The sequence below is a fragment of the Rhodnius prolixus genome, unplaced genomic scaffold, assembly GCF_049639745.1.
Source record: "Rhodnius prolixus isolate KJV_2025 unplaced genomic scaffold, Rpr scaffold_6, whole genome shotgun sequence".
Classification (NCBI taxonomy): Eukaryota; Metazoa; Arthropoda; class Insecta; order Hemiptera; family Reduviidae; genus Rhodnius; species Rhodnius prolixus.
Window position 1 is genome coordinate 6,417,542 of NW_027411634.1, and position 16,246 is coordinate 6,433,787.

General features: G+C 29.9%; 1 protein-coding gene and 1 long non-coding RNA gene across 11 annotated transcripts in view; one reads left to right on the plus strand and one right to left on the minus strand.

Annotated features, from left to right (window-relative positions):
* Positions 1 to 11,954, plus strand: part of LOC141460467 (facilitated trehalose transporter Tret1-like) — a 40,711-nt gene extending 28,757 nt beyond the window's left edge. For 7 of the 10 annotated variants that reach the window (XM_074140482.1, XM_074140485.1, XM_074140488.1 and 4 more), the window contains 13 exons: positions 375 to 583; positions 1,541 to 1,719; positions 1,805 to 2,087; positions 2,178 to 2,437; positions 2,986 to 6,910; positions 7,372 to 7,492; positions 7,820 to 7,956; positions 8,207 to 8,435; positions 8,753 to 8,854; positions 8,967 to 9,122; positions 9,733 to 9,967; positions 10,551 to 10,631; positions 10,933 to 11,954. In XM_074140482.1, the coding sequence (XP_073996583.1) occupies positions 375 to 583; positions 1,541 to 1,719; positions 1,805 to 2,087; positions 2,178 to 2,437; positions 2,986 to 3,205 (1,151 nt within the window). In that variant the 3' untranslated portion in view covers positions 3,206 to 6,910; positions 7,372 to 7,492; positions 7,820 to 7,956; ... (4 more) ...; positions 10,551 to 10,631; positions 10,933 to 11,954. Of the gene's footprint in view, positions 1 to 374; positions 584 to 1,540; positions 1,720 to 1,804; positions 2,088 to 2,177; positions 2,438 to 2,985; positions 6,911 to 7,371; positions 7,493 to 7,819; positions 7,957 to 8,206; positions 8,436 to 8,522; positions 8,855 to 8,966; positions 9,123 to 9,732; positions 9,968 to 10,550; positions 10,632 to 10,932 lie in introns of all 10 variants that reach the window. The other 3 variants (XM_074140486.1, XM_074140484.1, XM_074140487.1) reach the window with 3 other exon arrangements.
* A 485-nt stretch (positions 11,955 to 12,439) lies between these two features.
* LOC141460472 (uncharacterized) lies at positions 12,440 to 15,821 on the minus strand. The gene is made up of 2 exons (XR_012462064.1): positions 15,642 to 15,821; positions 12,440 to 15,233 (listed from the first exon to the last, which is right to left on the minus strand). It is a non-coding gene; the product is annotated as an uncharacterized lncRNA (long non-coding RNA).
* Positions 15,822 to 16,246: the final 425 nt, after the last annotated feature.

The window sequence follows — 16,246 nt, forward strand, 5'->3', positions numbered from 1 at the left end:
ATAATAATAACAATAAGGGAAGATTTGGGAAAGAAGTCTAGTTAGTGGTACGATTTGAGTATTTATGCTGTTAGTGCGAGAATATTTCATAAGATGTACGAAACCGAACGCTTAATAAAAAAGGAAACTCTAGAAATGCTAGAATATCACTTGACAACCAGCAAAAGTTAATGGTAAACATTTAAGAGTAAATAAGAGGTCCCGCCTCGGTTCGAGTTGTCCTGTTTAATTATCGATATCTAAACAAAAAGTAAGAACTGTGGCTAGTCAAATCTAGCCTTATTTTATTCCAAGATGTTTTATGTTTAAAAATAAGCTTGGGCTACCTTTTTTTTTCTCTGTTTTTATTTATTTATTTATATTTTTCTATTTAGGGATTGGTTTTATGCAAGCTCCTATTGCAACCTACATTGGAGAAGTATGTCAGCCAAAATATCGAGGCCTATTGGCTTGTATTGCATACTGTTTCTTAACGCTCGGCAGTGTAGCGGTGTATGCGATTGATGTCATTTGCGGTAACTGGCGACATACTGCTCTTTATTGCGCTACGCTGCCGCCATTGACCGCAATTGTGCTTTTCTTGGTAAGTTTATAATCTACAAATTGCTTCTCTTAATATCATTACTATTCATTCTTTCAGCTATTTTCATGAAATTTGCTATCTTCAAGATGTTGTGTTAAATAAAATAGCTATGTGAAGTCATCAAATGACTATTTTTTTTGGTACTTATTTTTACATATAAGACTGGTTTAGAAGTTAATGTATATGCAAAACAATTTAGTTTAAGTTACAGCTATTATGATTTCCCTAAATCTCGTAAGCACATAGAAAACCTTGCAATGTTAGGCAAACCTCTAAATTACCACTTGAATATAATTATATTCTATCTGCTGTAATAGTATTTCATTTATTTATTTCTGCCTTATATATTTGGAAATACAAAAGGCACATCACGTAATGCTTGGTTACGTCATATAATAGTAATATAGTTGAATATATTCAACTTCTGGATATAAATAATTGTATAAATGGTGGCATAAAATTAACTTTAAAGATACAAATTCTATTGATAATGCTGAAGTAATTCGCTTTACACTTAAATTGAACATTATCAGTAACCCAGTTAAGTAACCCAGAAGGACTACTCTATTTCGAAACGAACGTAATATCTCAGTTGTCTTAATAGATATGCATAGGCTAAAATTTCATTTTCTAATTTTCTATGAGTGGTTTACGAAATATTTCAAATTAATAGCTGAGTTGTCCCGACCAAACAAAACGTATGGAATGGAAAATAGAGTAGCGTTTGAAGAGTCAAACCGAATATGTTTTTATTAATTTTCCAACTTAGAAAATGCTTTATTTTTCAAGTAAACAGCGCGACCAATATTTGTTTTCTTTAGTCTCTGACATAATTGGATGAAAATAATAATAATATATAATGGGGCAAGAGTGGCTTTGCGGAATAAAATATTAAGTACTGAAGGATATATTATTTAAGTTGTCACCAAATAAATAATACTGCCAATTACTTTGTAGATTCCTGAATCGCCAGTGTGGTTGATAAGTAAAGGACGTTATCAGGAAGCAAAACAAGCTTTAATGTGGTTGAGAGGATGGACTGATGAAACTGTGATTGAAGCCGAATTAAGAACATTAATTATCCATAATTGCAAGAGACTGAGCGCAATTAAGAGTGGAAATATACCAGTTACTTGGTAAGCTTTAATAAAAATAAATAAAAAATTTAGACTGCATGTAGTTTTATATGCAGTACATGTTTCAAGCAGTCTACATTTTCAGTGTGTCCGATCATTATAATGCAACCTATGCAGCCAACAACGCATCACCAGAGGAAAGTCAGCCTATTGAACCGGATGCAGAAAAAGAAAAGAAGGAAGCTAAAATAGAAAATAAAGATATGCCATTCATTCGATATTTCTTCACAAAAGAAATGTACAAACCAATAATTCTTAGTCTTGTCTTCTTGTATCTTTCTAATGGTATCGGAGTGGCGGTATTCCGTTCGTATTTGGTGCTTATATTTCAAGACTTCAAGGTGGAAATGAATGAATATATTGCGACGGTAAGTTAACGGAATTAGAATTTTTTTTTGGAGGACGGAATACCTTAAACAAAACAAAGAAAAATCGAGGTTTTTCTTTCTCATTTTTAGGTTGGAGTCACTTTGATTGGTTTGATGGGCAATATCGTGTGCGTTATTCTGATGCCAATCATTGGCAAAAGAAAGCTCACGTTCACTGCAATTATACTTTGTATGTTTGGCATACTGGCTTTGGGATTGTACGCTATCTTTGGACAACATCTTAACATAACTTGGATTCCCATTGCTTTAATGGTGGAGATATTTTTCGCTACAAATCTGGGTGTTGGACATATTCCTTGGATATTGATGTCTGAAATATTTCCATTGAGGTAATTTTATTTATCTTTTTTCTCTCTCTGTAAGATTTTTTTGTTATGGACCGTTTATCTGAGGCAATAGACCTTTCTGCACTAGTGGGCCTTCAATGTACCTAACGTTGTTTCTTTTCAACCTGGTTCATTTAACATAATTAAATTTGTCCAAGAAAGTTGATGGCCATGTGGTTGAAGATACAAACTGAGGAAACGCGTGCATTATATAAAAGATAAATATGTAGGCTTTAGAAGAGAAAGAAAGGACACTTTTCAAAAAGAAAGCTTGTTCTTACCTGTCGCAGGTGTGACATGTACAAAGCAATCAGTGAAGAACTTTCGGAGATTTTGAACAAAAACATTTACATTTTTATTTATATAGATATTTGTTATTATTTAAATATAAAAAAAATCTTTCCTTTTAAATGTTATTTATAGATATTAGGCTACATATTCTCGACTAATTTATTGATTCTTCTTTCAATTAGAAATCTCTTTGTGTTTACCCTTTGAAACAAACCCTTATATCCTTAATTACGCACAATTTTTTGTCGATTATTTTACAGAGGACGAACATTAGGCACTGGATTTGTGGCTGGTGCTGGAAATTTCATGCAGTTTTTGGGCACAAAATTATTTTGGACTTATGTAGAATATTTAACACTTGGCGGTACATTTATAATGTATTTTATTACGTTTTGTATTGGCCTGACTTATCTATATTTTTTCCAAGTAGAGACCGAAGGACGTACTTTAGACGAAATTGTAGCCACCTTCAGGAACTAAGTTATTTATTATTTTAAAAAATTTTAATTTTTAAAAGGTTCATTTCTAGAGGATAGAATGTTTGTTTTTTTTTTTTTAAATATGTTTTGGACTAAATTATCAAAATTCACGACAAATCGAAATAAGATAACTCTGTCCTCCAGAAATATGTGTAAATAATTCCTGAAAGAAATCATTTTGTATATATAGTTACTATTATTGTTTCATTTTTGGAAATTTATGTACATATTTTGTAATGAGGCCCGGTTAACATAAGTTTTCCTTGCCTTTTTTAATTTTTGAAAGCGAAGACGAAATAACGGAGGAAAAATGATATGGAATTAAGGTTTGTTTGTTGTTTTTCTTTTTTACATATCAGTATTTTGAAAATAAATGCCCAACTAGCTGTAATTAAACCTCAGTATGTTTATACTGTATTTGATTGATTGATCGAATGAATGAATCAATTTTTAAAATGAGAAAAGGGAAAGTATTTGATACTAATAGGCATTTTTTATTTTAAATTGTTATGCCAAAGAGTTCAACTTTTTTATTTATTATTATTAGAGTTTTTAATAATAATAAAAAAAAACTTTAAAAAAAAGTAATAAATGGCCTGCATTCCATTTCATCTTTTTACTTTTTGTTAAAAAAAAAAAATTTAAGACTGAGAAACCAATGTTTTATTTATTATTTAGTATCTATATGTTGTGGTGCATTTGTACGAAAAAGATTTATCGTAAACTTTCAAAAATTTGTGAATGTGGATTTCAATTATTTTTTGGATAATGAAGTCTCCCAATACATATTTTAAAGAATAGATGTTCTGGTCCTTGAATTAAAAGTTTTAATACTTAGCTGAACAGAGAGAACAAAACATTAAATTATGACAAATAGTATTTTTTTTTTTTTTAATGGTTGCCACAACCATTAAAACTAATGTCTATTCGGAAATTGTCTTTCTGTGATTATGTGAACTTATATGTAAAAATAATTACAATTGTTTTGATTAAATTTTAAATTAAAAAACACAAAGTATTCTAAATCGAAAACCTAAAGGCACTACAAGAAGCATTTAATAATGAACAAAAAAATGAGAAATAAAATAGAAGTAAGGCCCTTAGTCCTTCGTCCCAAAATAGCTGCTTTATTATAAATTTGTATTTTTATGGTGGTATTTCATAAATTGTAAATAATTGAGTATATTTTATATTCACCCTTCCTTCATTTTTTATTGATTTATTTTTGTATTATTCATTATTTCATTTCAACATTTCATTATTAAAGTATCTAATTTTGGTTGCATTTTTATTTAGTTGGTAAAGAGTGAAAAAATATATGTATTTAGTTTCGGCGTTTTTTGTATATATGTATGTGTTCTGTGGCTTGGTGCAAGAAGTGCCAATGGCAGATTTTGGTAAAAGTGAGTAATATATATATTATTAATTTTTTTTTATGCAACCAATCTGTATCTTAATGGTTGATTAAGCAGGATTCTTTATTTTCTTTCTCGTTTTTACTATTTCTTTTCCAATTTATGATAACAAAACTACTAGAATTGTAAAATATTTACGAGAAAAAAAAACTATCTGAAAGTTTTTTAAGAAGACGAGTGAGCAAAATAAAAAGAAATTAAATAATAATAAATAAGAAATTCATTCACTTTCTTTGCAATTTTTGTAGTAAAAATATTAAATATTTATTTTAGAAGAATCTTACTACTTTAGAGAACATATATTTTTATTTAAGAGAATATATCTTTCTCATTTAAAATGTATAAAGTTTCCTATTAAAATGTAATTATGAAATAGTAAGAAGAATAAAATAAATTATTTTTTTTTTACTTTTAATTGCACTTTTAAAGACATATTTTTCATTCTTTTCCTTATCTACTTAAATACCACGTAGATTTAGATTGATAAAGTTAATCTAATCCAAAGTAAACAGATTTACTAACATCTTTTATTTATTTATATTACATGACAAGATAGCATTTTTACATTTTTAGAGCATTAGATTAAAAGTTAATTTGTGTTCATCCGGTCTGTCTAGTAGCAACCTCTTGTCCAGGTTCTATTCAGTCTGCAAACAAGATTATCTTATAGGAGTATTTTTTATATGAGTTGTTAAATAGGAATTGAATATTGCTATACAATAAGCCGGTTCTGGATTGCTGCCATTGACGTTTCAATTCCAGTTGATTGTTCTTATATGTTCGTTCCATATAGACGTTGATCCAGCGCCAGTCCCTAGGAAATGCTGATAAAGGTTTTTATAAGAATACAATATTTTATAGGAACTGTACATGTGAATACAGCACCTCTATCAAGCTTATTTCCCCAAAGCAAACTGAATTTTGGAGAGGACATTTGGAAGTTAATTCCTCCTCCAGTACCTAATAGCTTTTAACCTTCTAAAATCTGTCATCACAATCTATTGAATGAGAAATTACTGCTAATTTCAGTAATACTTTTAAATTAGGCCAAGCTTTAGACCCAGACCTAATTAGTTTAAATCAAGCGTTTCAGTGAAGCGTTTTGTCGGGCCGCTTTTAACCTCTGTGTGTCTCTATTTTCTTGAAGACTAGTTTTGTTGGCATAGTCTGAATGTCATAATATTACCACAGAGTTATCATTGTCCGCTTTAGTTAATACGTGATTATCTTTTATTTTCTGTCATAACTTATTTGGTGTTCGTAGTACCTGACTGATGTCTGTTTAGTTCTGTATCTTCAGTTTTGTATGTATATCTTCAATAAAATCAATCGCTAAGTGTTGTGCGTCTTCTTTTTTAGTAGTAATGTTACGGCCATTCCTGCTTCGATCATTAGTTGTTCAGTGTTTTGATGTGCTTATTATTTTTTTGATTATGTTTAAGTCCTTTGCCTTAAGAAATTGTGAATGTCTAAACACATACCAAACGAATTGCTTGTTGAATGTTTTTTGTTATAATTTTTTTTTAAAGATTTTAATTATTTATGTACTTTTTAGATAATTTGAATTACTTATTCATCATAATTTCATTGTAAAATAAATAATCCCCAGTACAAAGAAAAAAAGTATAGTTTTGTGTTCTTTGGGTCAAGTTCGCCCCTCCCTCCCGTATGTAATAAATAATTGTAAAGTAATTTTACCTTATAATTTTAAAGCAATACAAATGCACTAAACATGCAGAACCTTTTATTAGGTAATAGATTGAATTAATTTTTATTTCATTATTTTTACACAACCATTTACGATTTATTAACATGGCACTGACATAACAACATGTAGCCTTCCTGACTTTGTCAGCAGGTGTAGTTCGATGTTGGATCAGAATTGGAACAGCAATACTTTGTCATTTTAAACCAAATTAATCTGTTTGCAAGCAAAATTTAATACAGAATGGTTTAATTTGGTTGTTTTGTACAAATTTGAACAGCTTGAAAAAAAAAATTCTACAGAAAAATACTCCGATTTCTGCAATCGTACACAAGTTGTGATTATAATCAACTTTATTATTGAAGCTTCTTTATAAGTGTCCAGTGCTTTTATCCATGGGCTTTTCTAACCCTCTGCTAGTTTGCAGCTCAGTAATGCTCAGTTTTCATGTGAATGATTACCTCTACGGGACTCGTACATTACATCCACCAGTACGATGGAAAATCTTAGATGGTTCTCATCTACTCCATTATGGAGAATAAACCAGTCAGGGAAAACTCTTTCCACCACTTGTGAAAATGTTCAGGTAATCTTACCAATTATTCCCACCCTTGCCTTGACTAAAATTTAATTAATAGATTCAAAGTAATTCAACAAAAACCAAATTCTATTTTCATATAGTAATTTGAATCGCACCCTTTGTATCTGAAAAACAAGTTTTAGTTTTTGTTGAAATAAGGTTTCAATTTGATTGTAAAATTCAATAATTCAATGTGTTTTATTTTGCAATCAAATTTATTAAGTAAAAAATAAAACTAGTTTATTCACTCTTTTAATCTTTCTTTCATTATTCTACTTTTGAAGTTTTATTTAAATCAGTATCCTTGAAGTAATCATTGATTTTATATTTTATTATTACTTATAATAATAGAATTGTTTATTGTTTACTGTGTAATGGCTAAAACTCTTGTAATTATCTTACATATTGCAATTAATAAAAGAATTAAGTACAGTTTAATAACATTTTGCATATTTATGAATTGCAAGGGTATGGATGTGTAGACAATTTAAAAAAGCAACAAAAAATTGCTTTTAAGAGCACTCTACTGGGAAGATCGATAACTACTCAGCAGTAGTTAGTTTTCAGTTCCTCCGCTAGATTGCAAGGGTATGTAGAATTTGTTTTTAATTTCATGTAATTATTTCCATTTTTATGTTACCAATTTAAATAACTTTGATCAGATCTTTAAAAGTTCCTTAATCATTGATTAAGTGTAAGTGTAGAGAGTCACCAATATGTAAATGTAAGTGTGACATTACATTGGACAATTTTATTTAGCGGGTGAAGTGTTAATTTTATTATACCATCAGTATCCAAATTGCAGACAAAAATAGTTCAGTTATAAAATTGAAGACCTATTTATTGAAAAGTAAAGGTACCATGGTCTTTAATTAATTAATTTTTATTTCTTTATTACGTTTCTCGACCTTTCAGCCAATAGTTGGCGTGCAGTTACTCTTGGAGGTCCGTTCTTTACATCCAGCTGTACTTTCGCAAATGTGTTGAGATAACTCTCATTCATTTCTACATCCCTGGGAAATCTACAGACATTACCTTGTAATGTGAGACAGGTAATTATCTCTTCATTCGTAAAGCATTAAAAAAAACATAAATAAATAGCAGATTAATAAGTTTCGTATCAGAAATAAGATTTTTCTAAAAGTTTCTGGCATCTTGAGGGCTGTTTTTGTACTACAGAAATGATCTGTGGTAATATCATTTTTATCTTTAGGAATATGCTTCGGAAAAGTATCCTTTTTTATTGTAATAATGTTTTTTAATAATTTATTTTATTATTTTATTTTATTTATTTTTTGGTAGAAGAACTTCCAACTCAAGAACATTACAAAGATCTTACTTCTCAGAGTGCACCCAACAAATCCAACCGTATTCTGGAACTACATACACTATTATTGGATTGACGGAAGAAATGATTTTAATTGAAAAAAGTGAAAATTCTAAAGGATACGGAATATGTTGAATATTGTGAAGCAACTTAATGGACTTAGGAAAACTTTGAAAGGTACATCAGTGGATTTGCAGAATTCAGGTATTGTTAAACCTACAATAACTATGAATTCTTAACATACTTGTTTTATTTTACTAAACAAAAGTGCTTCTTTAAAACTTATTTCAGTTTGCTAAATCGTTCTGTGAATTTCAATGAGAAAAGTTTTAATTTCGCTGGAAGTAGGTTATCATGTAACATAATTGAAAAATACGTTAAACGCGAACTGTGTTTTTGAAAATGAAAGTCAAGTATTTCCGGTCGAGTTAAACCAGTTAGTTAATTCTATTGATAAAGATTCAATAAGATTGAATAGTGGTGATTCTATAACTATACCAAAATTGAATTATAATTTTTAGACAAAATAACCCAATTGAAACCAGAGGTTAAGAGCGCTTTATCGGCAAGCCTGACAACTATTCGCTACTAATAGTTCTTAAATCTTCCACTAGATCGCATAGGTATGTAGAACTCATGTCTTTAATTTCATTCTTTTTATTTAAGCCATTTTAGTAAAGTTTTAATTTGTTAAAAGAAGAGTTTTAATCCTTATATTAATTTCGGCCCATTCAGTAATTCGCCAGCCAGCTGTTATCCTTGAGGACTCCTCTTTGCATCTAGCAGCACTTCTGCAGTTGAAAATAAGATGATTCGCTTTCATTTCTATGATCTGGATAATGTAAGGAACTTAAAACATCTACCACGCATTCTTGCGAAGATGTATTTCAGGTAATCTTAACAATTTTTAGTTAATACGACCTTTGCATTTTAACAAACTTTTTCCATATAACTAAATCTCTCTCTTTAAATTCAAATAAGAGAAAAGTTGTAATTTGATTGAAAGAAAGTTTTAATTGGTTAGAATAATATAAGCCAAACGTTCATGCGAATGATTTTCATCTTCCAATCGTCTATTTAAGTAACTATTTTTCAGTCATTTTGACTCTTTAATAAATTTTCATGAGAAATAAGGTTGAATTAGAATGAATGAGAATAACAAACTGCATAAACATGTAATTATATTTTTCATAAAAAATAACATAAATTTCAGTAGTTACAATGTTTTTTTTTGTAAATTTAATTCATTGTCATTGACATATACAAAGATTTAAATGTTTAAAGAAACAGCGATTTTAAAGTAAATATCTATGATGTAGCTTTATTTATAAAAATTTTTTTTTGTAAAAGACCAATCAAATTTAGTATTCCATGTAATTGCTACAGCTTTACGTCCCTATAGCAAACAATTTTTAACAGAACACATGTTATCTTCGGCTATTAAATTTTTTTTTAATAAAGCTTACAGTATGATTATAATTTATTTATTTTATTTTTTTAGGATTTTTGGAGATTTGGCCTTCCAGCTTTCAAGATAGCGCCTACACTCGAATGAAAGTCGAATTGTGGGCCTCGTCTCTTTCACCATTTCGCCGGCTCGCAATTACCTTTGAGAACCCTTCTTCAAATCCAGCAGCACTTCTACATTTAAGTTGTGATTTCACATCCATTTCTACATTCCGGACAATTCAAAGGGTTAGAATTCCACCATGCATTCTTCTTGAGCTTTATTGCAGGTAATCTTAGCCACACCTAAAAAAGTTTAGAGAATTTAGTCACAAAATAAACTCTTTTCATAGAACTCAATATTTTTCTTTGTGAGAAAAGTAATTCTGTTGAAAGAAGGTTTTAATTAGATAGAAAAATACAAGATCGAACATTCATGTAAATGATGCTGTATTTTGAAATCCAATAAGTCGAGCTAAATCTTTTTGAATAATTTTTATTAAAATTAGAATTCAACTCTAGAGTACTGACTTAACTAAAATATTACACATACGGAACATTAAAATATACAAACATTACAGTACAAAATCCTTAAATAAGTACTCGGTTTCATTCGTTTTATTTTAATATTTTGACTACATGTTTTACGATTTAGTTAACATTTGGTATAACACACCATGTAACCTTCCTTATTGGGTCAGCAAATGTAGGACAAGTTGGGAACGTGACTGCAGCAGAAGTACTGCTTGAAGAAAATGAATACCGAATGGTTTAATTCCTCGATTTCTACAATCTTTACACAAGCTGTGAATTTAAAGTTAAAATTATTAATGATGTATTCATTATAAATTTCCATTGCTTTAATCCCCTTAGATGGTCTCATCCATTCTAATTTGAAGAATGAAGAAGTCAAGGAAATCTACCAACCACTTGGCCTGTGGAAATGTTCTTCAGGTAATGTTATCTATGCATTCAATGTGTTAGTTACAGCATGAACTAAAATCTTGTTTATGATGTTAAATCATTTCTTTTGTATCGGAATAAGTGATGTTTCACTTTCGAAGTTTAATTTAAACGTACCTGTAAATAGTATAAAATCAAGTGAAACTATTTTTCAGCCTTTTTTTTTTTAATTCTTTCTCTATTGAAATTAAATGTTAAATCTTAAATTTCATTTTCACAAAAAGTATTTATTTTATTCAAAATGGCTTAATGTTGAGGCTTAATAGTAGTTTAACAATTTTGTGCCCAACAGTACGTATTACTCAGTTAACCCTTCATTTCATCTTGTCACCAACATGGTTAAATGCGAGCGTAAAGAGGTCCTACAGAGGTCTGGTGAGTTATCCGTGTAAAGGCATGTTTGTAAATATTTCATATAAAAGTATTAAAAAAAATTTGTATAATTGACTTTTAAAAAAATTAAAAAACTAATTAATTAATTAATTAATATTTTCTTTATTTTTCCTTTAAATCTTTTAATTAATATAAAAAAACTAAAATAAGACTTACAAAATTAAAAATATTGTATTCAACTTTCAAATTGATGAAGAAAATCCAAAAAAATGAAAAGGAAAACCTAAAAGGAAGATTACACAGTCTAGAGAGTGTGTAGGGGCAAGGTAAGTAAGGGAAGGTTACAAAGAAGGCAGTGGGAGACTCTTGGTGGCAGTGGAGTGAACATATGACTGGCAGCCATATTGGAACTTGGGCCTATATAACTTTAGCTTTAATAATGAAATATATTTAATTTTTTTAAATATATATTGACAAAATTAACAAATAGGGTACAAGTTACATGGTAAAAAATATAATAAACATGATTGTAATGTGGTCCTCTATAAGTCCTGTTAGTCACCAACTTGGTTAAAAGTGGGTGTAAAGTGGTTTTATATAAGTCTTGAGAGTCACAAACATGGTTAAATGTGTGAGTAAGATAGCCCTGAATAAGTCTTGTGAGTCATCAACATGGGTAAATGTGAGTTTAAGGAGATCCAGTATAAGTCTTGAGAGTCACCAACATGGTTAAATGTGAGTTTAAAGAGGTCCTGCATAAGTCTTGTGAGTCACTAACATGGTAAAACGTATGAGTAAGGTGGTCCTATATAAGTCTCGTGAGTCGCCAGCATGGTTAAATATGGGTGAAAGGAAGTCCTATATTAGTCTAAAGAGTCACCAACGTGGTTAAATATGAGGTTGTAAAGATTTTATAAAATTTATTGTAAAAAAATGTATCAATAATTAAAAAATAAATAATAAACGATTTCTTTATAACAATATTGTATTTATTTTCCCTTTTAATCTCTCAATAATATGAAAAATTAAATGAAAAATGAAAAAATTGCGTAGAAATTAAAAGAAAATATAAAAAAATGGTTAAAAATGGCCGCCGAAGTCTTGAGAGTGTGTGAGAAGATAGCAAGTTTACAACAATGGCTGCCAGAGTCGTGAGAGTGTGTAAGAAGATAGCAAGGTTACAACAATGGCCGCCGAAGTCTAGAGAGTGTGTAAGAAGATAGCAAGGTTACAACAATGGCTGCCAGAGTCGTGAGAGTGTGTAAGAAGATAGCAAGGTTACAACAATGGCCGCCGAAGTCTTGAGAGTGTGTGAGAAGATAGCAAGGTTACAACAATGGCTGCCAGAGTCGTGAGAGTGTGTAAGAAGATAGCAAGGTTACAACAATGGCCGCCGAAGTCTAGAGAGTGTGTAAGAAGATAGCAAGGTTACAATAATGGCTGCCAGAGTCGTGAGAGTGTGTAAGAAGCATTTAGCAAGGTTACAACAATGGCTGCCAAAGTCTAGAGAGTGTGCAAGGAAGGCTACGAGAGGTAAAACAGACAGCACGAGCGATCTAGTGACAGCTGGTGGAACTAATATTAGTGGGGGGGAGCCCGTTGTCATGGTGATATGACGCCATCTAGAGGGTATATAAGAAAGTTCGCAGCGCGGGCCGGGCCGGGTGGGGCGAATAGTTGCCTTCCGACCGTCGAAGTGAACGCATCTCCCTAACCATTAACCATGACATATTATCAAAAATTGTTTATGTTGAGAGAGGTGTTATGATATGACTGGATTAGATATTTTTGGAGCGACGAGCGACATAGCCCCCTCCTCACGAGTACGACTCTGCAGTCGTACTGAGGAGACATCTTGTTTGACAGTTGTATATAAACAGTTTAAATGCTACCTGGTGGCAAACATGTGAACTAAATTTTGTTTACATAGTAAACAAGTCCAGTAAGTGCTGCTACCTGGTGGCAAAAATGTGAACTAAATTTCCTTCTTTCTGTTTTACGTCTTTCTGATGCAATTTTTTCAATTTTTTTTTTCTTTTACTGCTTTTTAACGCTCTCTGACGCCATTTTTTCGTACTACTATTACTTTATTTTATTTTTTTGTTTAATATAAACGGAATTTTTAGTTTTACATTACTTTAATTTGCCTCTTATCATTTTTAGTCTTTTTTGACTTTGTTTTTTTAGTTGTAACTTTGCAAATATAATAAAAATAACAAGACTATGGGAAAAGAGAAAATACATAATGACTTTTTTAATCATTTATAGATAATTCTTTATTTTGCTACCAATTATACATTTTTTTTCTTTCCTTTTACAAAAACATTTTAAATTCAATTACATCTTTTAGGTAATGATTCTTAAAATTACCTACATAACAAAATTAAAATTTACATTACATTTTCAAACTTCAAATATATTTTTTTTACAAATAATCGACTAAATAATAAAGAATTGCAGTTGGATAGGTGTTTTCCTCGTCTTTTTCATTTTGGCTTAATTCGATGACCCTGTTTGGCAGAAAGCACTCCAGGTTCGCCTGTTTCAACTCTGAAAAATAACATTATACAATGAGATAGACTGTTCGTCTACTGAATCTTCCTACAAATCAAACTCAACTTCCTTGAAAATCAATGTTAATTTTCTATACGTTTAAATAAAAATAGATCAATCTTTTAGAAAGAAAACGCAAGAAAGTAAAACTGAGTGTTAGTAATTATATGAATTTAATTCATTTTCAAAATAGCAGTTTACTGCACTCTTTTAAGTGAAATAAACATTTTTTAAATAAACACTCGTAACAACTAGAACCTTTGTCGAGTGCACATCTCTCTGCATGAAATGTTGGTCAGGTTATCCAACATTTCTTCACTTATACAAGTTTTTTAACTACTATTTCATACAATAAAGGTTAAATTATTAAATACGAGGTTAAATAAATGTTATATCTATGTAAAAACATATATAATAAATAAAGATAGTTACTAAAAGATTTTTCTTTATTCTGGCAACATCGTCTTATTCGTATTGATGAAAATTTCAGCAAGCAAATTAACAAGCAATCCTGAGGTAATGTTACAGCATTTTACTATTGAGGTAATGTTGAACTAAACCTTTTTTGAAGCAAACTTACATTAACTTACTTTAATTTAAAACTTTAACTTAGGATTTATAGAACTGAAATCTGATAATTTATCAAATACCTATGGGGAAAAATTGTTTTAAACATCTTAATTTTTCTGTGAACTACTTTATTAAACTTAAAGACTGCAGAGGAAGGGGAGCAAAATAAAGAGTAAAAAGTAGGAGCTAAAAGAGATTTATCTTTTATACTTTACATTGCAAAGAAATATTGAGTACAGAAAACCAGTGAACTTGGAGGTGTTCCAGCCATGCACATGCAATTTTATGCAAAATTAAGAACTTACTTTGGAAGTTAAGAATAACTTGCGTACTTCTTGACGTTGGTTACTACTTATTTCACTGTGACTCCAGTTTACCTCTCTAACCTAGAGAATAGTTGTTCTCCCATAGTCCAAGCGACATCTCCCTTACTATTACCCAACATCATGATTCTTTGGGAGAGAGGTGATGAATGTTAGACTAGACTAGATAAGATATGTTAGGAGTAACCTAACCCCTGCATTACTCAAGTCGAACTGACGAGAAATTAGCTACTATTGCAGAACATGTACCTTTTCATATATTTTGTTATTCGTATACTTTTTATAAGAAATATTGAATGCATTTACGAAATAAATATTGACCACTTGAAGACAGCGAGTGAAAGTGGTATTAATTGTCAAATCTATATTAATTTAACTGACAAATAGAAATGTATTCATTTACCTAATAGGATCGAAATGTTGGATTTATTTTACATGAACAGATAATTTACTTACTAAGTCATGAATGTCGTAGGGATGAAACTTACACTTTTATAACAAGAAATGTCTAAATGTATGAAAACATTTTCGTTTCAAAGATTTAATAAATAAAATGGTAATTAACGTATTAGTTCGTATATTAAAATGTATTTTAAGAATATCATCACTACTAAGGTTTTAGCAAGGGTATAATAGTACCTAACAATTTAATAATGCAATGTACACTCACCTAGAAATATAGGCCATCAATTTGTTTGAGAGAAAAACTCAAAATGTAGATCTTCGATAACAGAAGACGTAACTTGTGACATGGAATCGAAGATAAACCCCTTTAAGGATTTTTCACAAGCTACAATGAACCAATCTACATTGCCTGAAAAAACAGAAAAGAAAACATATTTGATACACTTCAACGAATAGATTTCATATTGTCAAGTGATTATTTAATGAAAATTAAAAAATTGACATGCCCACACAATCTAGTGGCAGAATTAGAAACTGTATAACTTTGTAGTTCACTGTTATTCTGCTAGATAGTGTGCTCTGTACTGTTTTGTACCAAGCTTTAATCTTTAGTTTACTTTTTTTTGTCAATTATTTAAAATAAAATTTGTACTTATTATTTTACATGATAATGATTATACTACATGAAATATCGTGTGGAAATCTAATCGTAATAGTCTTTCTACCATAATAAACTGTTTTTTTTTTAAATATAAGGAAAAAAAGTTTGATTTTCTGTTAAAAAGCTTTGTAAGCATTAACAAATGAATAAAATTACCTGTAATACACGAAAGCTTGGTTGATTTTCTGAATAACTTGTAAATTGTGGAATATAGAAATGAATGCCATGTAAGTATATCAGAAGTTGATGTAATCTCAAGGGTAATTACTTGCCGGTGAATTGCTTAGAGGTTGAAGAACGGAACACATTATAAACAGTAAATACTAAATTAAAGCATTTTACCTTTATCTTTAAATTCTGATAATTACAACGATGTGGACGACGCAATTATCTCAGAAATAGTCCAATTTTTGTTTTGCACTACCTTTCAAAACTCTACTAAGCCCCTATTAACAAAGCGATAAGTACAACTTTGACGAAACTTCATTTTTGGAAAGATAAATACTGCAATAAGGTAATTTAATTTAATTTTCCTTCATGATCAAACTAATAATTTGTATAAAGTTACAAGTTTGATGTAATGTAAGAGATGTATGTTGCCAGTACAAAATTAAGTTAGTATATATATAAATTTCTGTAAGATTGTTTCCTTAAATAGATTAAACTGAATCTATAACTTCTGAATAATGAGAAAAAACTAATGCAATTGTGATAAACCAAATTTGTATATATTTACCCACTACAATGATACCGAACGTTGA